Genomic DNA, 24,519 nt, shown 5'->3' on the forward strand with positions numbered 1-24,519 from the left:
AACCGAAATTCGCAATTATACACGCGTAACGCGAGACATATTCGAGCCTGCGTAATAATCTACGTTCCGCGAAGAGATGGTTATATTGCCCATGAATGTCGGCACGAAATGGCGATTCAACGTTCCCATAACTTTCAATCGACGAACTAAATCGCACGATATGCCTCACCTCGATACTACACCCGTGCTGATTATTCGTGGATTAGTCGTGTATAGGTGTCGATTCGACTCGAGAATTGCATATTCGTAGCGAATTTACGATAGCCGAACGATCGTGAATAGTGTTTCGATCGAGGAATAATAACGTACGACACACGGAGCGACACGCGCAGTTACCTGTCCGCTCGAGCCTCGCTGCGCAAATGCCGCAACGGCAAATGGCGGTAACCGGTAACCGGCGCCGCACCCCCACCTCCCACCTCACCTCGTCGTCGCGTCGTGCGCGGCGAGAAAACGAACATCAAGGCCGCGCGCCAACCGATTTGTTTTGAAATCTTTACTCTATATGAAATAAAATATAAATGCACGCACCGAATAATATTTTATTCCTTCGCGTATAATTTTTCCCTTTCTACCTAATTTCGATGAACGGATTATACACTCACATAACTCGTACATCGTATAGCAAATTTTGCGCTTTGTTCTTTGTGGAACCGTGAGCTTCATCCATAGATTAATTTCTTGTTCGATTAAAAGCATTTGAAGATGTAGTGAATATATATTATTATTGAAATTGATATTTATTTTTTAAATTACGCTTCTCTATCTTAATTCTATATGTATGTGCATTCAAATTTATTTGTAAAATATTAATTCCGATAAAACATTTTATGACGCGATGCAATTTTGAGACAGATATTTATTTAAATAGGAAAAGAAATACATTTCTTTTTGTAAGAACGGAAAGGAAAAAAAGAGCGATTTAAGGATTATTATACTACTAAATTTACAGTAAATTTGGCATCAAGAAGATTTGAAAAATATATCAAGCGTACGCGCTCTTTATTTAAAATATTAATTTTTTGAAATAATAATAAAATAAGGCAACACACACACACACATTGTGCAACGCAATGTAATTTTAAGATTATAGATATTTAAAAAAGGGAAGAAATGCACTTTCTTTTAGAAAAAACGGAGAGGGAAAAAAAGCAATTTTAGGATTATTATACTACTAAATTTATAGTGAATTTGGCATTGAGAAAATTTAAAAAAAAGTATATCAAAACGTATATATGTGCTTTTCTTAAGACAGTATTATAATTATCGCTCTTTATTTTTGAAATATTAATTCTAATAAAATAAAGCAATATTGTACGTACAACGTGATGTAATTTTAATATCATAGATATTTAAAAAAAAGACAAGATATATATATATATATAGTTTTCGGTAGGAACAGAAAAAATAAGAAAAAATTTTAGGATCACTATATTATTATATATTATTTATTTTCAACACTGAGAAGTAAACGGCGCATCAACGTACGTGGCTTTTCTTAAGAAAGTATTATAACTGTCGTTTATTAATCAGTAAATTTATCAGTATTAATCCAGTCATAGACGTCATAAGGTACTTTTTTCAATTACAATTTAATCAAGGCTTCTCGAGAATAAACACGTAACGGTTGTTTATTACACACATACACCATTGTGTTGAGTGCTTATTAACGTCAGAACAGAAGGTATGTGCTGTCAGACGGATTTTGCTGTTGATATTAGATTAGATATCCGTAGAGTAAGATATCCACCATCCACCGTAATTCAAATATCTGAAATATAACTTTAGCTATGAAAGTTGACCGATGCGTGTAACAAGAAATAATATGGATACGTACGAGGAAATAGAGCTTATCATCTCAGTATCGCATTTGAAGCGCCTCCCAGGTCATGTTTGCGATTGTGTGCGAATTCAACCAGGGCATAGTATTGACACTTGAACCTCGTACTCTGCGCATGCTGCGCGTTTAACGTGTGTTGAATTTGCCATCCCTCTCGGAAGATTTGGCCCAGATAGCATTTGCGATATCGAATCCGCAAAAGCACTGACGTGAACGTACGAGATTCGTTGTATTTATCAAGATATCTTTGCTGACAACGTATGAGATATAAGGGGCAAGTAACTTCTGAGCAGAGATAGTGTTGCGCCAGATAGGCCCGATATAAGTGCGTGAAGAAAATCGAAGTGCGATCGTATAGAAATAATTATCACAATGAGGTATGAGAAATATTTATTAAAACATTCGAAAATGTGAGACAGAGATTTAATTTTAAAATCTAACTCGTGATAGACTTCATTCGTTTAAGATCGGTATTTAATCGAATCTTATATTATATTTAAGACCGTTTTGAGTACAATCTTAAGATGTTATAAATCATTCATAAGAGCCGTATCTTACGACATATAAATTTAGGGCAAAATATTTAATTTTACTAATTTATGAGCAATTATATAGAAATAAAAAAAATTCACTCTTTCCAATCTCTTATTATACGTCTCAAAATCTCGTCTAGAAATTTGAAATAAAAAGATTAAATTCGATCTGTTTAGATTGTGGATATTATTGACTGCGCTTCTATTAGTTGCAATACTTGTTGCGGAATCTTCTGCAAAAAAATCGAGCAAAGATGTGGAATCAGGAGATGGTGGTCGAAAAGAAAAGAAGGCCGATGTAGAATACCGTACAAAGTAAGTAATGAAATTGATGAATGAATATAATATGCTTAAAAAAATATTCATTCAAATTGTCGTCATATACATAGCACTTTTATTTAATTTAATCTCTCTAACAAATTTAATCGCTCTTAGATAAAGTTTACAAATGCACGGATATGGATCTAAATAAATGGATAAAAAAGTCACTATTTTTAAAACAGCTATATACTTTATTAATCAATGTATATTATTTATTTTAGATTTGCAATTTTTAAATGTTGACTTCTATATTAATTAATGTACTTTTTAGGGACAAACAGTCAAAGAAAAAAGACAAATACGTAAAAGAGCAGAAAAAAAGAAAAAGTAGCTCATCAGAACAGAACGCCGAAGATCCTTCCGAAAACTATTCAGAAGTGAAAAAGTCAGAACAAAAATCGAAGAACAAGCGGAATAAACGTGAAAATGCTGAAGTGATAAATGAAGAAGGGAATATAAATACTGAAAAAAAATCAAAATACTCGAAAGATAAGATAAAAACGGAAAGTAAGAAAGATAAAAATGCCAAAAGACAATCGAAAGAATCAGAAGAACCTGTTGAAGCTTCTCAAAATTCCGAGACTCGCCAAAAGTCGAAAAAAGGCTTGAAGGAAGAGAAAAATAAAAAGAAATCGAAAAATATTGACGAAATAGAAAATGTAGAGAAAAATGCAAACGCTGATGTTAAAAGTAATAAGAAGAGGACAAAGCGCTCCAAATTGGAAAATTCTGAAAACGTTAAGGCTGATAAAAACGAAAAGAAAACTAAATACGACAAGAAAAAGAAGAAGGAAGAGGTATCCAAAAACACAAAGTCTAAAGCAATCGAGGAAGAAGTAATCGAAGCCGATGTAACATATTTCGAGCAAGAAGAAACTGTGGACGAGACAAAGAACGATAAACAGAAACCTCAAGAAGCTTCAAAGAAAAGTAAGAAAAATAAGAAGAAGCGTGAAGTGCAATCCGAGGAAGAGCAACAAAAAACAAATACTATCAAAGAGGAAGAAGACGTAAATGAAATTGAAACAAGTGAGATCGAATCTGAAGAAAATTGCTCAACTCAAGTAAATGATGAAGAGTGTTCGGCATCAGAATAATAACGCGTTTCAATGTATTGATAATAAAAGAGTGAAAAACGATTAGAGATATTTACGTAAATACATAATTACAAAGGTTTATGATAATGCGCTATATTAGGGGCAAATTTATTTATTTCATCTATCTATAGAGTAAATTATACACATAAATTGTAGGATGTCTGGCTCTAAATTTTGTATTTAAAAACGTTACTTTTTGCAGTCTTTATAATGTCTCCTTTACCAGTTTATTTCCATTATGTCGATGGGATGCACTGAAAACATTATTTCATAATTATACCTTTCACCTCGCACCTGTGCGCAATTTGTGGTTCATAAAAAAATTTAAACATCCCATTATGCAAAGACGAATGCTTACCAGTCGATTGTGCCATAAATGCAATAACCCATCCTGTTCCAATATTGTTTACTGTCGAAGTATATTTAACAAGAACTCGATCGGTATCAGCCTCGAGTCTTGCTGGATCATCCTATGTAAAAATCTCCTTAATTAAATACTTTTAATTATATGTTATGAAATTTTATATCTACATTATGGAAAATATATTCAATTATATAATTTATAAAAATAAGATTTTAAAAAATATTTGAAATATATAATTTGAAGCAAAATTGAAAATAGTTTTACAGAATAAATTTTTGCCAAGAAAATTCTATAGATAATCATTTCTCCCAGTTGTAGAATCTATCGATGGTTTTCAAGAATATGTCATTTTACAAACAACTTACTCCGCCGCAATAAGTGCTGTGTAAGAGTTCTCCGCTGGGTACAACGTCATAAATTTTGAGATTATTGCTGCTGCAGGTCTTCTTTGTGCCGATGTCGAAGACAAGAAACTGGAGAATGATCTTGAAACCTCGCGGTACGCTTACGTCCCAAGTGCACACAGTATTATTGCGATATATATTGGGATACAATGGCGAGGTAAATCTGCCTCCGTAATTGAATATACGTCCGCCGCAACCTCGACCTGCACAATTTTGATTTTGAGATATTTTACAAAACGACGGTGGTCGATCTGCGCGTACATTTCGTTTGTGATATAACTCGCGTGGTGCAGTTTGAAGCGATGCCGCGAGATCGCAATCGGATTTTCGCGTACGGTCCGCCGCGAAAATAAACCGCAGCATTTCACGTGGCGCGTATCTCAAGGCGCCGCAACGTGTCGTAAATCATCGTGTCCGTGCGTTAATAATTTCTCCGCATCTGGTGGCGTGCATTAATCGAATGCAACGAGGGGGAGGAGGAGGGGGATTTGTGCATGCTGCTACGAACGCTCGTACCTGCATCCGTGGTCGTGTAAATGATGTCATAACTTTGATAAGAGCTGGCGATCTCGGTCCAGGAGTGCAAAGTAAGTTTGTTGCCGCTACTGAAAATCGGGCTTGGCATCATCGTGCTGCACAGTGTCGCTATAAGCGGTCCACTTGAATCACCCTCATGTACCTGCGAGACGCATAAATCTATTTAGCAATTTAGACTTACGACGCGTTTTACGTTACTCGAATTTTCGAAAGTAAATTGAATAATTTCTGTGTTCTCTCAAACGCAATTTCTCTTTAGCAAATGTAAGGGAGATCACATACTTGTAGAGCGTTGCGCGTGCACTGCTCTGCATCGTAAATGCTGAAATGATTGAAGTACAAAGAAATGGTGTGGTTTGCCGGAACGGTGATCGTGATCCAGCAACTTGTAAATCCGTTATGGAAAATTCGTCCCTGCTCGCTCGTGTAATTTCGATCGCAACTCGCTGTGCTGTATTCAAGCTTAAAGCCTCTGTGATCATTGGACAACGATCTAAATGTCACTTTGACTTCGTTGTTGTAACTGTGAAAGAATATTTAATTTGGAATAATCCTATTTTTAAAGATATATGTAATATTGTAACGATCTGATTAAGTCAAGTTCAAATACCTATAATATTCGTGTGGTAATGCGTTGCCGCAATATCTGTACGAGCCGAGAGGTAAACGGCTACCCTAAAAGATAAAATAAAATATCTTATAAATATAAATATTAGATATCAGTAGTAAAACGCGTATTGATTCTGCAGAAATCTTACCATTTCGACGCTAATCGGATGGTTTTTCACACCACTGTAAATGAAGTTTGTTCCGAAGCCTTCATTTATGTATTTCTGGTTATTAGAAAAAAGATAATAGTTTAATTTTTTAATTATATGTAGAAAAAATTTATTTTTAATCATTGAGAATATAATTATATATATATATATATATATATATACATATACATACGTATATATTCTTTTTAAAAACAATATATTATTAATAATGCACAAGATAAGTACATTTGAATGTTCATTATCTATCAAGTACTTACATTTTGTTCAGAAATTTCTAAATATTCGTATTCACACTTGTTAGAGTCCATCAAATCAAAATCTATAAATCGTATTCGCAGCCTATCACTATATTCACCGGTAAATTTCAAGGTCCAGCGACATAATGTTCCAGCTAAATGCGTATTTGGATAATTCGGCGAAGTAAGTACATGATTTGTCTCGTTTACTACTCGAGTACCTAAGCCGCACAATGCTACAACAAAATCACATGAGAAAAATCACTCGTTTGTATAAAAAGAGGAACGCTAATGATGTAAAATGTCAATAAATATTCAAGAAATGTAAGAATTTTTATCTCTGTAATGTTTTAAAATCATTGAAAGTATTTAACAAAGACTCTAATAAAGAAAGAATGAATTTGTAGATATTAAAATAAAATTTTTCATAAAAGAAAAATGATATGTATTCAGGTATATTTTGTTTTATATAATATAATAGCGATGTTATTGTACTGTGATGAAGTAAATATAAAACTTCTTACCGTCATTAGTCTCCAAAGTGCCTGTTGCACCAGCACCTTGAGAAGTGCCGTCAGAATAAAATCTAATCCACAATTTGTTTGAGGTGGATACCAGAGGAGATGGCACTGAACTTCCACAAAATTGACCAATAAGTTCGGCATAAGGTCCACCACCATCTCGAACCTAGGAATAATGAAACGCATAATATAACATTAACATAAACATATTAATTTTATTAAACTGATGCTTATTTTTCGCATCTTCTTCTTTCTTGCAACCTTATATGCGTATTAGAGTACGATACAATCTTGTTATCAGCATTTCTAAAAATACTTATCAAACATTGGCGCAAATTTACCTCAAGATAATCACCGCTACATTTATCACGTCGAGTGATATTATTAATTGAGTTTTTAATATCTATGCTATTGATTGTAAATATTATAGTTTTGGCCGGCGATGTAACCACAGTCCAATGGCATTCTTCAAATGGTTCATAAGTTGCCGCCTGTTGAGTTCTGAATGATTTAGATTGACTCAAAGTTAAATTGATTAATCCTCCGCAACCACTAGCTGGACTTGTCGTAAATAACACCTAAAATGACTTATTTTTACTATTTATATAATTTTGTAATTTAATTAAAAATATATCAGCAAAGTGAGAAACAGAAGAGACAATAGATAATTATTATACGAAAAAGTACCGTATCCATTACTATTAAATGACAGGTGTGAATTTCATATCAATTAATGTCATAAAATAGTATTTGTTAGTACAACAGGCTTTGTACCTTGGCTGTAAAACCTTCGTAGTGCCTCGAGCTGTCGGCATTAAAGTTAACGACCATAGAATTGGACTCTGATTTAAATGTTGGTAAATTACCAGTCAAGTTTCCGCAAAACAGAGCATGACGTTTATCCTCTTGAACGAACTCACCCTCGTAAACGGCGACGTTGTCAAAATAACAACTACAAATTGATAATAAAAAAGGTTAATAATATTTCTAATAAAAATCCGCTATATGGATTCATCAAGAGCTCACTTGGTGGAATACTCTAGAATGAATTTCTCGAAGCGCACAAGTACACTCTTTCCTTGCGGCGCTTTAATGATCCAAGTGCAATTCATACGTCCAAAGTATTCCTCTCCATGCATCAAAGGCTTAAGTTCGCTGGGTCGTGTGATTATACCACCGCATCCTATTACAATAGTTTTATTATATTCTCTTCATTTTTTCTGTAATTGTCTTACTGCTTTTCTCAAAGTATCAAATGTTATATTTTTAACAAAACTATTTACATAATGTCTCTTCTAACAATTATATATTATTGTTTATAAAATAATTTCTGTAATTGTGTCACCAATATGCAAGAAATTTGCAAGGGACTTACTATTGAGGAAATATTTAAACTGGAAGCCACTTCGCTGCACATATTTATCTGTCGCGAAGATAATTCCTATCCGTGATAAGGATCTCAAAAGTGGTGGCTTGTTGTTGCCGCAATAACTTTCCACATCCTCTGTAAAGTACATACTTTCCGATATGACAGTAACGTTGTCAAAACGACAATCTCCTCCGCGACCTGTTAAAATTATTTCTTTTAACTTCGTAATTTTTCTTGTTTCTTTATATACTTTAGTTTAGAGTTTAGAGATAATAAGATTTTTTTATCTATGTGTTGCAAACATTATCGTAGTTTCATCAAAAATCTGGCATTAGGCATTACGCTTGTATATATAATGTACTGAAAATGTTCGCTTTCACGGGATCTGAAGAGGTAGCAGTGATTGTTGACATTGACGTTGACACTTACCGCGCTCAAGCTGGAAGTCAGTGAACTCGACGACAATATCGTCGTTTGGCGCGACGATAGTATAGTTACAGAAAATGCTGTTTGGATAGAGGTTTGGATACGACGGCGATTGGATGACGTTAACTTTCTCGGTCGCCTGAAATACACCTCCGCAATTCTCGCTCCAGACAGCATGAAAACCGTCCGCTTGTACTGCCTCGTTCGAATGAAAAATCACCTTCATGCGGTTCGTTGTCGAATTAAAAGGCGTAGGCGTATTCCTGCCGCAAACTTTTCCGATACTCTTCCATTCGCCATTGTCATAATTTCCTTGTTCTCTGACCCAATCAAATACCTGTACAATGCGTTCTTTAATACCATTTGTTTAATTTATAATGTTCTTTACGTTTCTTTATGCAACATGTCATTTCGAGAATGTTATTTATTGTAACAGCAAATATAATAAATCGCAAAACAGCTGAGAAAATTAGAGTAATGTTAATAAATGTTAAATGTTTGTCGTATAATAATAATCAGACCTGCACATAATCTTTCTCGCAATTAGAACTGGTTTCCAGGCTAAACCGATCGACGAAGATTAAACCTATGTGATAGCCATTGTCACCTATTATTTCCCAAGTACACTCGCCGTTATTTGGATACTGTTTAGGAAATCTGAAATTGCGGAAATATTATTAAATATTATTTCTTAAAAACTGCCAGAATCTCTGTTATCACAATCTCTGTTATCTTGAGAAAATAGCAATTACGCCGGAGATGCGATTTCGCGGCTGCGACCGTGTAAGGATCCACCGCAGCCTGCGGTGGCAATTACTACATCAAATTCGAAACTGCCAGAACCCTCAGACGCAAAATATTCTACCCATAGCTGATTCGATATACTGTTAATATTATATTTTTCAAGTTCACTTGTGGCATGGATGCAGTGCTTTGCGATCTGCGGTGCCGTTGGTCCGCCATTCCTGATTGTAAATATATGTAAATTAAATCAATTACATGATATATGTAGATTAAATAAAAAATTATTTGATAGATAATATAAAATAGCTTACCTGATAATGAGATAATTCCTGTCGCAGTTACTTTCAAGTTCAAGTTTGGTAAAAGTGAGCTTGATCGTTTCTTCTTCAGGATAATCTACATGCCAAACACAGTTTATCGGATAGGAAATGTTTCTAGGTGATCTGATGGTGTGTCTTGGACCTCGTAATATACCACCACAAGCCTGCCATTGATATTGTAAAGTGAAATCCATACGTCTTCCATAAGTACCGTTCATTATCTAAAAGTTAAAACATTAAAATTGTTTTATTTCACACTTAATACTAGATGCCAATAATTTTAATTTACGTTTACGTAAAAATTCTTGAAACTGTTATATGTATAAACGACAAAATGAGTATTAAAGATATATTACCGTTAATTCGTTGAGTAATTTCGGGCTTCTCAAATATCTCGGTTCTGTTATATTTCCACATAACATTCCAATATCTACGCAATATTTTACATTAATATCTTTACTCATGATAAAATATTATTTAATTTTTATGCATTGCTTTTAATAGTTGCTATTAATAAGCGAGAATAAAAAATTACATTAGTGTTTATTATTTTACCCTGAACTTCAATATATTGAGGATAGATGCAATTTCTTCTAATAATACTGGTTCGCTCAGGTCCGCCCAAAAGACCAGTGACTTTCATTGTCATTGTCAAGCGGCTATCCCCGACGGGAGAGATCATATTTTCGGGTGGTAGCAATTTCCAGTGGCAAACATATGAAGATTGATTAAAAGGCGGAATTGTAGGACCTGTTATATTGCCTTGAACTTCTCTCAGAGTTCCACCACAAGCTATAAATCGACAGAAATTAGTAGATGGTTAAAGTTTCTTTTACGTTTTGCGTATGTTTAGTCATATACATTGAATATAATATAAAAAAAATTTTTACTGTACTGTTATAAAATACACGATGGATTCATTATTATCAATAGCAGTTTTCAAAACTTACGAGCCGGAGCCTCAGCCGTGTATCGAAGTTTGAAACCCCGATGTCCGGCAGATGACCAATAGCCAATAATCATAGTATTACTGGAACTTCTTATCTCCTCCATACTAGTAGCGCCTTGTCCTAAGACTTTGATTTTCGATTTAAAGCGGAAATCGTTATAGAACTGCAAAGAAGAACAACTTCAGCGTGTGTCTTTTCGCCAAAATAATATTTTTTATATCTCATTGAAGTTATATTACTCACCGAAAGTGCATACCCCACGTGAGTAGGTCCAGGCCCACTAACAACGTCTATATCCAAAATATTCACCACAACTTGATAACCCACCGGTAACTCAATTCTCCAATCGCAATATCTACGATATTTTAATATTTAGATGAAGATTACGCAAATATCGCTCCAATTTTAAATGTATAAAAGATGTATGCACATTAATTTAAATAATTAGTCATATCTCTATAATTTTGTTATTCATCAAAAAGTTATTCAACACAAGTAATAACTTTATATTAAATATATTATTTTTAAATTATTTTTAATTTATTATTTTTTTTATTTAACACACACACAACATTCAACAAATGAAATATTCGACTAATTGCTTAAAAGATAAGAGTTTTGTTTTCTAACAAAAATGTACCTTGCTCTTGTCCGTGGATTAGGATATCCGGGTGATTTAATTATTCCATTCAGTGCGGTTAATGAACCACCGCACGCTACAAGCAAATAATATATAATGATAAATATTTATATAAAATTTGAAATTGTACAAATAACATATAAAATAAAATTTATAATGTGCAATAAGACATATATTTAAACACGGTTCGTTTTACTAACTTTCTTGGCTAGCGGTGAAGTTTAGACTGAAGCCGTGGTAAGTGATATAGTCTCTGTTATCACTCTCGAAGTTCACATACGCTTTGTTTGTCGATGTCTCGATTACATCCGGTTTTTGAAGACCGCAATAAGTACCAATTATTGAAACTATTAAAAAATGTTTTTATTCATTATGAATTACGTTATGATACTAAAAAAGCTTAAATCAGAATTTATATAATGAGCCGTTACAGTGATTACTTACTAGTGTCATTTTCTATAAGTTTTTCTCCAATGTTAACGTGATCGGTTGAGCATCCTCGAAAGCCAGGAAGATTTATGTCACGAAATTGTAATTTCAAGGTATGATCTGTCGGCGCTACTATTAACCACGAGCAGCTTTGGTTTTGAGGATATGAATTCGGATAATTCGGAGATTCAATGACGCCTGTGGTAGTGCGCAAAATTCCGCCACAAACCTCTATAAAAACATTATACAGTTATATAATTTTATCACTTTTTCTATTTTTAATATAAAAATGTCATATAGTAAACACCTTATGTTGTTTAATTTAAAAGAGAATTATTTGTAACTGTTTTAATATTATAATAAAATACAATTAAACTTATAAAATACATTTATTTAATGCTTACCTCCTGAAGCAATTACAGCTTTGAAACCATTCTTAGGTTCTAGTACATCCGTATAGAAATGGATATATACCATGTTGCCAATAGTACTCATACTACTGGGTGCTACGTCTTTACAGAATTTTCCCATAAGTTGCGAGCTGTCGGTTCCACCATCCCTTATTTCAACGTATTCTCTGTCGCAACTAAAAAGGTATTGTTACGGTAGAAACATTATCTTCAGTAAATCAAAATATTTAAAATATTTTCTAAAAATTTGCTTTATTTTTCTGCAATAATCATATCTCACTTCTCAGAATAACTCAAATCAAATCTATCCAAGAAATGGATAGTGAGCTTTTCACCAGCTGGAGCAGTAGCTTTCCAAATACATTCGGCATAAGTTGGAGGGATGTTTGGATAGTTGGGCGATGTTATCTCCCATTTCTTCTGCTTGCTTGTCAAGACAAATTCGCCACCACAATTCATACTTGTTTCTCTAAAATATAGAAAGATATGAGATTAATCAAAAATTGAAATAAACATTTTAGTAAAATAATGTTTTATTAACGTGAAAAATATTATGTAAAGATCACCTGTAAGTGAGCCTGAAGCGAAAATGATTTCCGGTGCCAGTAGCTTTAACATAAAAACGATTTCCGGTGGTTTCTAGTTCCGCTGGTATTACTTCACCACAATACTTTCCGTTGCCTAACAGAGGCGAGAGCATTCCGTCTCCATTTTTTAACTAAAGTTATATATGTATGTAAATTATTTTCTTAAATATTAAATTATTTTTCTCTCTTTCTTTCTCTTAGATTTTTCTTGTTTATAATTATATTAATTCTAAAGTCTGATAATATAATGTATTATACTAACCATTAAGTAATTGTCGCCGCATGTATGATCGGGCATTTCTGGTATCGACATATCGGTAATCTCAACTTTGATAGTTTTGCCGGGTCTCACTGTTACAGTCCACTCACATGTGAAATGCCATGTGCGAATTGCTTTCGCATAAGAAGAATTATCATATTCAATTACGCCGTTGGGATCAGTTAATTGACCTCCGCACTCTATAAATCAAAGTTAAATTCCCATTATTCAGTTAACGGATATTTTTATCAAAATTTGATTTCATTAATAAAAATAAAAATAAGGCATCTGCAACCTCGATATACGTATGCGTTGAAGCCGGTTTTATTAACGGACACATCCGTGTCGAATTTCACCGTCATCACATTGGTCCCGCTGACTAAGGACATACTGGCGTTTGCCAGGCACAATTTACTTTCCAGATGAGCATCGGCTGTCGATGTCAATGCGTATCCCGAATAAACGGAAACTGAATCCGCTACGCAATTATTAGTTTCTTCCAAATCCATGGTCATTATTCTCAATACTAAATGTGTTCCAGGTGGCGATGTGAAAACCCAATTGCAATGCAAATTGGCAGCATAGCCGATCGGCCAACCAGGAGAACTGAAGGAATACGTGTTGTTGCGGTCACCCATTAAAGCTACTTCTTTGTTGCACTCTGACACTACAGACAAATAAAATAAATTAAAATTACTATAAGCACATATATATATACATATATTTTATGTTAACTTGACTTACTTATGTGTTCACTATATTTGATATGTATTATCACACATTTATGTTATAGAGAATCATTGTTTAATTTTCGAAATAAGATATATTGGCATGGCGTCAAAATTAGCTCTTGTATTGATATAAAGTTAATCATTAAAAAATGCTTTATTTAAATGTACTTATTTATATATATATATATATATATATAGTAACAACAAAATATTAAGTATATATAATAGAAATTTACATTTGATTTCCTTGTTTCCCTGTTCAGTGTTTTTTGGTATTTGAAGCCATGTGAGATCAAACCAATTTCCCTGCCTGACAAAATCCGTTGACATCATGATGTAAACTACATTGCTGGATGACTCTACTGGATCTGGCAAAGAATAGCCGCATACTTCTAGTAAAGTTGCTGCTTCGTTATCATATCCATCATATATCTAATTAAAAATTAATAAAATTGCTTAATAGTTAAAATAATACACAAACGTTTTGACTTCGTTGATTGCAAAGATATTAGGCATAAAATTAAATAATATTAATTACATATATGTTAAGTAAAATATATTTATGTTATTGAGTATATTATTATATTTATTTCGTTTAAGATGTGCTTGCTCTTTACATTCCCAATAAAGATACTTACTTTGATATTAGAGAAACAATATTCGCCGATGTTTTCTATCTGCAAATCTGTAAATGTGATGCGTATGAGCGAATTCATTTCAACAGTAATGCGCCATGAAAATGAAGCACTTCGCCTATACGGTAATGGATACAACGGCGAGGTAATGCGTCCTGTAAACCCATCGAGTTCGTTCCCTCCGAGGATATTATATTCAGCCTTAAAACCCTTGGCCGTACCGAAACCATCGCTCTTAAATTTGATCCACAGTTTGTTGGAGGACGTAATTTCCGCGGCATCTTTGCCGCAAGAAACACTAATGAGCTTTCCGATTCCGTTATCCTCCCGTATCTCAAGATAGTCCAGATCGCAGTTAACACTCGACTCAATATCGAACTCAGAGAATACGAGAGTAATCTTGTTACCGGGAGAAGTATTTAGTATCCAAACGCATTCTGCGTTCAGGGGATAACTATTTGGATAACTAGGCGAGGTGATCATTCCTTGTTCGGATGTATAATTTCCACCGCAAGCTGAAGAATAGAGATAAAATTAAGAACTTCCTTTAATTATCTTCTACGATTAGGCATTTTTCATATAAATATATTTAAATTTAATTCACCTGTGTTCAGTACGGAGTACGTAGCAACAAAGTGACCTATGAATTCGTAGTGTATGGCTAGATGCAGCGTGAGCGAACTTCCGGTACTCGTAATCGGCGGTGGCGCAACATTGTTGCACCATTTTCCTAAAAGTGGTCCATCTATACTTTCACCCTCGAATACCTGGAGAGAGAGCCAAAAACAAGGACTTAACTCAGTAGACTCCCATCGGTTCGTAACATCAATTGGATCAATCTCCATATGTGTAAAAGTAATAGTTATATGGTCGGCTGGAATAAAAAATAAAGGGGTAAAGCGATTGTTAAAAATTTAAAAACAAATATGCAAATATGTGAGACAAAGTTGGATTACCTGGATCTTCAGCTATTAATATCCATGTACAATTAGTGTCCCCATGTGTGTCGGAATTGCCAACCGGGGGTGTAAGAAAACCGTGGTCCTTAACAATTATACGAGCACCGCAGGCTCTACTGTATTGAGCTTTAAAACCTTTGGCTGAAATTATACTATCGCTCTGCATAACTACTAGCATTTGATTACTACTCGAAAGATAGATCGGTGGTAATTGATTGCTGCAATGTATTCCCAATAACGAGTTATTTTTCGTTGGGCCATCAAAGATCTATGTAAATACAAAACAAGATTGTTAATATTTGTTATTAGAACTAATTTAAAAAATACCCCAAAAAATTATAGCATACCTCAACGAAATCATCACTGCAATTCCCGCTGTTTTCAACATCAAAGTCCAAGAACGTAAGATTCACGAGATGATTGCTGTCGACTTCTAGCAGCCATTCGCAATTCTGAACGTGCGGATAATTCTGTGGATAATTAGCCGAGTGAATGATGCCCGAGATTGCTGTAAATTTACCACCGCATCCAATAGGAACGCTCCTATAGCTAGCATTAAATCCTCGATTAGAGTACGATGAGTCCGAGTGAAATTTGACGAACATTTTGTGTCCGGGACTAGTGTATGTCACTGGCTTCTCCGTGTAGCAAAGCTCGGTCAATTTTGACTCATTCACGGGTTTGTCGCCCTTATAAATTTCGACTTTGTCGAAGATACAACCTTTGCGCTTCTCAGTGTTTATCTGAAAAGAGACAACAGTTTCCATTTTTACATCACAATAGCGCAAGTTTCTGTTAGCATCGCTTTCGTATTAACTTCCGTATAATTGTTGCGTATACTTTTTTAGATATACTCACGTCGTAAAATGTAAGCTCGACACTGTGCGTATAATCCACTTCGATCAGCCATTCGCACTCAACATTCGTCGGATAAGCTGACGGATATCCAGGCGATGTGAAAGTATCATAAGGTTTAGTCAAATGCCCGCCACAACCATGCACCGTCCATTCGAGCCGGAAACCATTGAAGGCAATAAAGGAGTCCGTAACAAACCTTATAAACACTTGATGTTGCATTGAATTAATTTTCTTTGGAAGATCGATACTCCCACAGAGTCGAGTCAGATTGTTGTTGGCCTTATCACCGTCGCCTTCCATGATTTGGAGATAGTCATATGTGCACTGCTCTGTTGTTCCTTCGAGGTCAAAGTGTGAGAAAGTCAGATTAATCGTGTTACCAATTGGTGCTTCGATGATCCAACTGCAGTTTGTTGAGTGCTCATATTTGTTAGGGAAATTCGGTGATTCTATCACGCCGTAGTAGCCATGTAATTTGTGTCGTTTATTTGTTTCATCAGTTAAATAACACTCTGCATCATAAAAATATAAATTTTATAATAAAATAATTCTACAATAAGTAATTAAATAAAAATTAAAAAATAAATACTTATTCTTATAAAATATAACCGAAAAAATTTTTAATTTAAAAGAAAGAATATATGGAAGGGTAAAAGTCATAGTGGTATATATATATATATATAACGCATTTTTTAAAATAATATTTTAATTTATAATATTTTCTAAGATAATATTAATAAATTATAATTAAATAGTATTTTGAGTTAATAACACGTATATACTTACGCGTTTCGTATTTCAAATGAAAACCGCGGCCGGAATTACTGAAGTCGCTGCGGAACCGAACGGTCATTTGATTGGATTCGGATTGAATAATCTTCGGATACGAGATACCGCAATAACGTCTTCCATTTGTGCGATAACTAATGCCTTCATATATTTCGATAAAGTCATATCGACATTTCTCATGTTGTTCAAGATCGAGATCCACTATTACAAGTTGCACTAAACTACCCGCCGCCACAGCGATCTTCCAATAGCAATCCGCGTTCGCTGAATAAGGTTCAGGATAATTTGGAGATATAATATCCCCAGTAACTGCGGTCAGTGTACTACCACATCCTGTAAAGTTAAATATACATATAAATATAGGTAAAAGTTGAAAGAAAAGGTAATAAAACAGAATCAGGATTTTCTGTATGTTTTTACCTTCCGTGGCGCTATCCCATTGTATTTCGAAACCTGGCCATGATCTCGAAAAATCCGAAACGAATCTAATATACATTTGATTGGCTTGACTCGGTATTTCAGTGGGTATGTCTTTGCCACAGAATTTGCCAATTAACGGCGAGGACTCGTATCCACCATTCCTGAAATATGAGAAATATAAAATAGCAAATTGAAAAAGTAATAAGATAAAACTCAAATCCATTACCTAATTTCTAAGTAATCGAATACGCAAGATACATGTCTTTCCAATTCAAAGTGATTAACCGTAAGAATTATTCTATGTCTGTTTTGTGCTTCGATAATCCAAACGCATTCCTTCTTGTTTGGATAATGATCAGGATAATTTGGCGATTTAATAATGCCATTTTCTTTCGAATAATGACCGCCGCAGACCTTCGACATATCCATGAAAATATATGTAGCAACGAATCCATCGCTTGTAACACTCGAATCAGTGTGGAAGAGTATGGTTAGTGTACTATCCTGTGTCGTTAAGTCAGGTGGTTTAGTTGTACCGCAATACCTAAAAAGTATAGTCATAATATATTTAAAAAAGAGCTGGTAAATATATATATAAAGAAAAGTTAAGTTTAAATAATTGCAGTACGAATTACAACAATAATATAATTAATGTCTTTTTGATAACTTGAATGTATTATCTTCTTATTTAAACCGTTCAAATTAAAAGAGATTAGTAACGTCATCATACGTGGCTATTATGTTTTTGTCGGACAAGGTATAGTTTTCGTAAATGTTGACGTAATCGTGGACACAATGAACATGGTATTCCAAATTAAATGACATCCAAGTGAGTTGTATTACATATCCTGGCGGTGCTTGAATAGTCCAGATACATTCCTCGTTATCGACATAAAATCCGTTTTCAAGAGGAGGCTGAATTACCCCGCTTGGTTGCTTCAGCAATCCACCACATCCTTAATAAGAATAATAATATCAATGCTTTGTTATTCTCAAAGCTCTATTTTTACGCAAAAATTTAATTATTTTGTACGCAGAATAAACTCTGTCGCATTCAAAACTATAATATCAAACCTTAGATTTATATAACATAAAGCGCAGCAAATTACTTACTACGATCGATGGTTGTGTAGTTCGCTTTGAAACCTCGACCATCGATGCTGTTATCGGTGGTAAACTTTATGTACATAAAATTATGCGTGGAATAGTAAGGAGTATCTGGCATGTTTTCTTCATCGCCGCATAATTTGGCGAGATTCGTCGCATTTTCATTATCACCGTCGAAAATCTCGACGTAATCGTAGTAACAGTTCTGGTCTCTGCCTTCAATGTCCATATCTTCCATAGTTAATATGATTCCTTTGCCGGACGGTTGTATAATCTCATAAATACACGTTGTCGAATGATGATAAGGGTTCGGATAGAAGGGCGACTTGATAATTCCGGTATCCTCATGGAATTCGCCGCCGCATAAAGTTTCATACGACAATGTGAAACCTTCCGATTCGTAAGACCAATCGGATTTAAAAAGTACAACTAATTTGTTCGAATTTGACTTGATCGCTGGCGGCATATCCGAACCGCAGTATCTACCGAGTAATTGAGAATTCGTGTCAGGTCCATCATAAATCTGAAGAAGTATAAAGATTAAAATTTCCTTTCTTTCTATGAAACGTTAGAAGAATAAAAACAAAAAGATCACCTCGACAAAGTCAAACTGACAACTGGAGGAAGTTTCGATATTAAATTTCAGCCATGACGCTCGAATTCGTTCGCCTACTGGCAATTGTATCTTCCATTCACATTCCATATTTGGCAGATACGCCGTCGAGTGACCTGGTGAACTGATTAGTCCAGTGGCACTGGTATAAATTCCACCACAACCAGGTGAACCTAAATATTGTGAATTATTTAAACCATATCCAAAATTATAAAATTATAAAATTATTTTTTCTAAATAAATATATAAATAATGTAACTACACTTAAATTGTATAGATTAGCTGTCTTAATAATACCTTCAATCGTCGAGTAATGGATTTGGAAACCAGCATCTTGCTTAGAACTATCAGAATGAAAATGAACAGTTGCTTCAGAACTCGGTGTAATCAAAGGTGGTGGACGAGTGTGATTGCAAAAAAGTCCTAAACGTTTTCCTTCTATACCAGTAATCTACAATATAATGTCGAGTCAAAATTGATAACAAGTACTAAACATAGGTAATTATTTCATAATTTAGAAAATTTAATAACTTTAATAACTTTAATAAATTTAATATATTTAATATATTTTCTATAACAATATGTATCTTTAAATTTTGTAACAAAAAAACTATATAATATATTAATTCTTTATATAGCATTATAATTGACCCATGAAGTACTTACCTCCACATAGTCGTTTTGGCAATTTTGTTCGAGCATCAGCTGACCAAAATGGAATTGAATCCTTTTCGAGGCAGCAACAGTGATTCTCCAGAAACAATCTCTATCCGGAGGATATTTTCCAGGCGAACCTGGAGACATGATGGTACCGAAATTATTTTCTAAAACACCTCCACAAACAGGATCGATGCTATTCCAATGAAAGGTAAATCCATCATGAGATATGCTGTTGTCCGAATGGAACCACAAGTAGAGAGTATTATGGGATGAGATAATTGTCCCGTTTCCGTTAGGCAATTCATGACCACAGAATCGGTTAATCAATTGAGTGCCAGTGTTTTCACCATCATGGATCTAAAAGTACATATGTGCGTTATGAAGTATAATTTTTCTCATTTCTATCATTGTTTATATTCAAATTCTTTATATTATATTTATATCTAAGATTTAAGAATATAGAAATTTAAATAGCATTAAAAACTTCTACAAAGTCTTTAACATAAATCAAAGGGCATATAAGTGTTCTTAAAGCAAGAGATTAAGAGTCCAAGCATTCAACGCAGACAAATTTTAAAATAACTTACAGTTCTACTGCAAACATATAGTTACTCTTTAATTAAAAAACTTTAATTAAAAAAAACCAACGGCAAATATTTTTTTTTAATTTCCTGTTTTAATATGCAATATTAATCGCACCTGTAGAAAATCAAATTTGCAATCTGTAGACTGCTCGATATTAAAAGCCGTAAAGGTGACGTTCAGAACTTTAGAGGAGTCCGTTTTTAACACCCAGGCGCAACTCAATCCATGCTGGTAAGTACTACCGCCTATGGGAAACTGAACTGTTCCCGTGGGATTCCGTAACATACCGCCGCACGCTTGCCGTGGCGTTTCGCACCTGTTTCCTGTGAAGCTAGTCGTGCACTGACATGTTGCCCGTCCGCTTAAGACAATGCAAATACCGTTATTTCGGCAAGGATTTGGCGAGCACGGATCGGTCGGTACGTTGCATGTAGCTCCTAAAAATTAATAAAAAGCATGTGTGTAGACGCAGTTATATAAATATATTAGACGCGTAACTCTTACTACCTTTAATTCTTAATAAATAAGTGAAGAATTCCATGAGAGTCACACAATCATTATTTGTATAAATTTAAACTTTATAATTTATATTATTGTGCATTCGTCAAGCACGAATTAATACCACATGTTGTTATTCGTCACGCGTGAGAAGCAGAGCGTTATGATTTACACGAGTTGATTCATGAGAATCTATTTCCCCCTACCTCTCATTTTCATCCCCAACACATACCTGAGTATCCCGGGTTACATGTGCAAGTGAAGACATTTGCACCGTGTGGCACGCATGTGCCATGAACGCAGAGGTTGCTAGAACACGCTGTATTAAGTGATACATCAGATAATTGGCAGCCGTTTGGTCCCATTCCATTACCGACGTAATCCGGTGGGCAACGGCACAGCACGTAAGAACTTGTAAGCGATGGATTCTCGGTACAGGTAGCTAATGGATGGCATCCGCCGTTGTTGATGGCGCAACCACCAACAAAAATGCAACTCACGCCATCGCCGCGGTACCCTGGGGGACAAGCTCCACACGTTCTAGAACCCTTAAAGAAGTCATTGGAATGAGATAAGTTACGGTTGCAGTGAATTGTAAGAATTGTTGATCTATTCGGTTATTTCATCTATTCTATATTTATCTTAAAAATATATATAGGCATACTTTTTATGACGTAGACATAACAGACATCTTTTTAAGACCGTTTTGATGTTTTTTCAGACACAGTCGTAATTTTACTTCATATCATTATGTAGTATATTTACCATTGTGTTCATGCATTGTACATAAGGGGAAGTACTGCAGCCACCGTTGTTAATAAGACACTCGTCAATGTCGGTGCAATAATAACCATTTCCGCTATAGCCGTGCGGACAAGCACCGCAAGTAAATGAGCCGCGAGTATTGAGACATGGTACCGGTGGATTTACGGAGCAGGGTGGATGGGCCGCTGCACATTCATCTACATCCTTGGTGCAAGCTGGGCTTGTGCCATCGCTTTCCCATCCCTAAGAACGATAAAAGAAAAATCAGCGTTTCTGCAAGCAGCAGTTTGTATGTAAGTTGATTTAGCTTGATATAGCTTGATATAGTTTTAGTTGATTTAAAATTAGCTTGATACAGTTTGATATAGTTTGAAGAGTTTAAGATAAAAAAATTAAATAAACCAAAGAGCGTACTTGATCACAAATGCACGTATATCCAAGTGCAGAACCGCTTTTGGCGACGCATACACCGTGCTCGCCGCAAAGCGCTTCGGAATTCTCTGTATTGCAAATCGATGTTTTCTGCGTACAATGAAGACCAAACCATCCCGGCAAGCAGTCGCATCTAATATCCGAACCAATATTATTGTATACAGACATATTCCGCACAGTATATCCGAGAAATCACATAAAGGCCACTTATTGCGAAACTCAGTAGAATTATTGAAAATAATAGAATTTTAAAATATAATTTCAAGTTATTCCAATTATTTCTTTGAAAAATCTTTTATAGCTTCCTAAATTGAATTTTAAAATTGTGTTTTTTTTCATTTTTCTTAAAAAAAAAAGAATTGGAATTTCTGAGTCGACTGCAAATTCATTAAAGGATCTGTAATCAAACAAAATGCCTGATTTTGTTATTTGATATAATAGGAATTGTGTTAATAATACCGGTAAGATCCAGGAGAATTACGACAAGTTGCTCCGTTTTGACATCCAAGATCCGTACCAAGAAATCTAGCGCATTCGTTAACGTCCGTCATACAATTCGGGCCCTAAAATTATCGTAATTATTTCCACGAAATACCACTCCATTCAAATTACATCCGCATACCTCCCAATTTGATGGACAATGACATCGATAGGCATCATAGAGGTCCTCACAAGTACCTCCATTTTGACAAGGGTTACTCTGACATTCGTTCTCTCGAAGTAGTGCTTGCATAGCTCTCACTGAGTCCTCTAATGCCTTAAGCTTAAAAATACATTTACATATTTTTAATTTCACCATACAGGCCATTATTCGTATATGCCACTCATTATATAGATTCGCGTATTATACATACTCGGGCGCTGATACGACGAATAGTGCTTCTGGTTATACCCGCTATTGGATTAAAAGTCTGAAAATATATTATTTAACGAATAAAGCTTTATACATTTAACTTCATATTTAATTAATTTTTTTCATTCTGACGCAACACGATTCATATAACTTTCAACACTGGTTAAAACGCTAAATTATAAACTGCGGTAAGAGATAAATAAATATTGAATGATTTAATATTGTAAAAATTATTAAAGCTATATATTTTTGCTATTATACAATCTCTTTCTTATTTTCTTCTATATGAAATAATTCTTACGCTTTTTTTTATTGACGTACTGGTATAATTTGATACGGGGATATAGAAAAATATGTCATCGCAAGCTGTGTTGATTCAATATTGCGCATTCTTACCGGTATACGCGATCTGTTTCCTGCGCGAATCGTACTGTTCATGTCGATACTTCTCTCAAGCAGGGAGACTCTTCTCTGTAAGCCTGTAGCGCCTGTCACTATAGTCGTTAGTTGGTAAAGAGAGTTCTCCATCTCGGCTAAATATCCCATCCGCCACCTGTCGATGACCCGCGTCGCATTTTGCGCCTAAAAAATATCGAGATCTAAGCGTTTGACTAATTGCGTCTAAATTATGCTGGACTTATAGATATTTATTCATTACCGCCGACGCTACGTGAAGCAGATTGATGTCATTAACGTTTATGTAACCGCCCCCCATTAACTTCAGCGTAATGTTTCTGTCCTTCGCACTAGAGATTATGAGATGTCCATCTCGAGACTCCAAAACAGGTCTGAATTTTATACAAATTATTTATATATGAGTCTGTCTACAATTGTGGAAAATTTATGGAACGTTAAGAAAATTTAATATTAAATACTTTTATTCGATTATACTATTTCGAGGCATAATTTTTCTGAATCATGCGTTTCTGTTAACTAATTATATTCTCAAGACACTATCGTCATCGATCATCGAGATATGCAAATGTATGACAGTTTTTTTCAATTTTGCTTGATATTAACTAACATTATATAAATGTAAATATGATATTGGACGCGGACAATGTTCATCATATTTTTATTAAGGAACATACCTCTCGTCCATCCATGCCGCGCATAAACCGAGATATAATAACAGGAACCACTTCGATGCAAAAGCCATGCCAACAGCAGTTTGAAATTCAGTAAACCAAATATTATTCTGTTATACCTTGTCGGATTCGCGCGGAACTTTCATCGAAAAGACAGGTCGTGACAGACTGATCCGTGAGATCGGCATTGCGGGCGTCTGCATCTCTAGATGGGCGTATTTGAGAGATTTATCGAAATCCACCCAGTATCGGTTTACAGCCGTTATAAATTACATATACTGAAAAGAGAGATACAATATAAAAAGTAAATTTGTGGCATTCAATGAACATTTATGATATATAAAATTATTTATCGTTTACCATGTAACAGTATGTATATATTTGTCTAAATTTATTATTGGAATTTATTCTTTTTTATTGAATTTTCAGCATGCGTATTAATCACTCAAGTTGTTCATAATCATTCATATATTGTTTCAAAGATTGCAATATCTCAAAAGATGTTGATTGAATTTTACTAAATATTCCTGATGTATATTACAGCTGAAATAGAAACTTATTGCTTAAATACATTTATTTGCCTATCGTAATTAATACAATTAACATCATTAATTCAATAATATGCATGTCTCCATATTAAATATTATCTGAATAATATACTAATAAAATAATTTTTTATTTCACGATATTTATAATTAATTTATCTTTCAAGAGATTCAATAATATTTAAGAGATTATTAATGGTGCGCCGTTTATTTAG

General features: G+C 34.4%; 3 protein-coding genes across 4 annotated transcripts in view; 1 reads left to right on the forward strand and 2 right to left on the reverse strand.

Annotated features, from left to right (window-relative positions):
• The window catches only part of LOC143905204 (coiled-coil domain-containing protein 170), a 162,851-nt gene extending 162,473 nt beyond the window's left edge, over window positions 1–378 (reverse strand). The window contains exon 1 of the mRNA XM_077420444.1: window positions 170–378. The gene's annotated coding sequence lies outside the window, so the exon portion shown is untranslated. The remainder of the gene's footprint in view (window positions 1–169) is intronic.
• A 1,633-nt stretch (window positions 379–2,011) lies between these two features.
• Window positions 2,012–3,833, forward strand: LOC143904928 (uncharacterized). The gene is made up of 3 exons (XM_077419927.1): window positions 2,012–2,217; window positions 2,551–2,688; window positions 2,966–3,833. The coding sequence occupies exons 1-3, from the start codon at window positions 2,213–2,215 to the stop codon at window positions 3,789–3,791; spliced, it is 969 nt and encodes a 322-aa protein (XP_077276053.1). The 5' UTR covers window positions 2,012–2,212; the 3' UTR covers window positions 3,792–3,833.
• Window positions 3,512–23,945, reverse strand: Cubn (Cubilin). Of its 2 annotated transcripts, XM_077419926.1 has the most exons (53): window positions 23,763–23,945; window positions 23,330–23,459; window positions 23,068–23,253; window positions 22,673–22,729; window positions 22,441–22,581; window positions 22,278–22,381; window positions 21,801–21,951; window positions 21,387–21,629; window positions 20,854–21,169; window positions 20,238–20,560; window positions 19,545–19,895; window positions 19,176–19,329; window positions 18,861–19,051; window positions 18,272–18,788; window positions 17,889–18,114; window positions 17,385–17,702; window positions 17,159–17,319; window positions 16,736–17,071; window positions 15,950–16,461; window positions 15,439–15,834; window positions 15,089–15,359; window positions 14,737–15,006; window positions 14,136–14,647; window positions 13,734–13,929; window positions 13,062–13,433; window positions 12,770–12,966; window positions 12,487–12,638; window positions 12,201–12,389; window positions 11,915–12,096; window positions 11,526–11,741; window positions 11,282–11,428; window positions 11,082–11,157; window positions 10,685–10,796; window positions 10,442–10,604; window positions 10,047–10,283; window positions 9,848–9,921; window positions 9,483–9,712; window positions 9,180–9,392; window positions 8,949–9,084; window positions 8,431–8,764; window positions 8,008–8,199; window positions 7,659–7,815; window positions 7,407–7,584; window positions 6,974–7,210; window positions 6,636–6,798; window positions 6,133–6,347; window positions 5,855–5,929; window positions 5,707–5,771; window positions 5,379–5,619; window positions 5,076–5,238; window positions 4,521–4,762; window positions 4,150–4,261; window positions 3,512–4,045 (listed from the first exon to the last, which is right to left on the reverse strand). In XM_077419926.1, exons 1-53 carry the CDS (start codon window positions 23,828–23,830, stop codon window positions 4,011–4,013), a joined length of 11,235 nt encoding a protein of 3,744 aa, XP_077276052.1. In that variant the 5' UTR covers window positions 23,831–23,945; the 3' UTR covers window positions 3,512–4,010. The 2 variants fall into 2 exon arrangements, with proteins under 2 accessions (XP_077276052.1, XP_077276050.1); XM_077419924.1 differs by having other exon boundaries at window positions 3,512–4,261; window positions 23,763–23,940.
• Between the last annotated feature and the right edge of the window lie 574 nt (window positions 23,946–24,519).

The sequence above is a fragment of the Temnothorax americanus genome, unplaced genomic scaffold, assembly GCF_048541705.1.
Source record: "Temnothorax americanus isolate GAGA-0224 unplaced genomic scaffold, ASM4854170v1 Scaffold6, whole genome shotgun sequence".
Taxonomy (NCBI): Eukaryota; Metazoa; Arthropoda; class Insecta; order Hymenoptera; family Formicidae; genus Temnothorax; species Temnothorax americanus.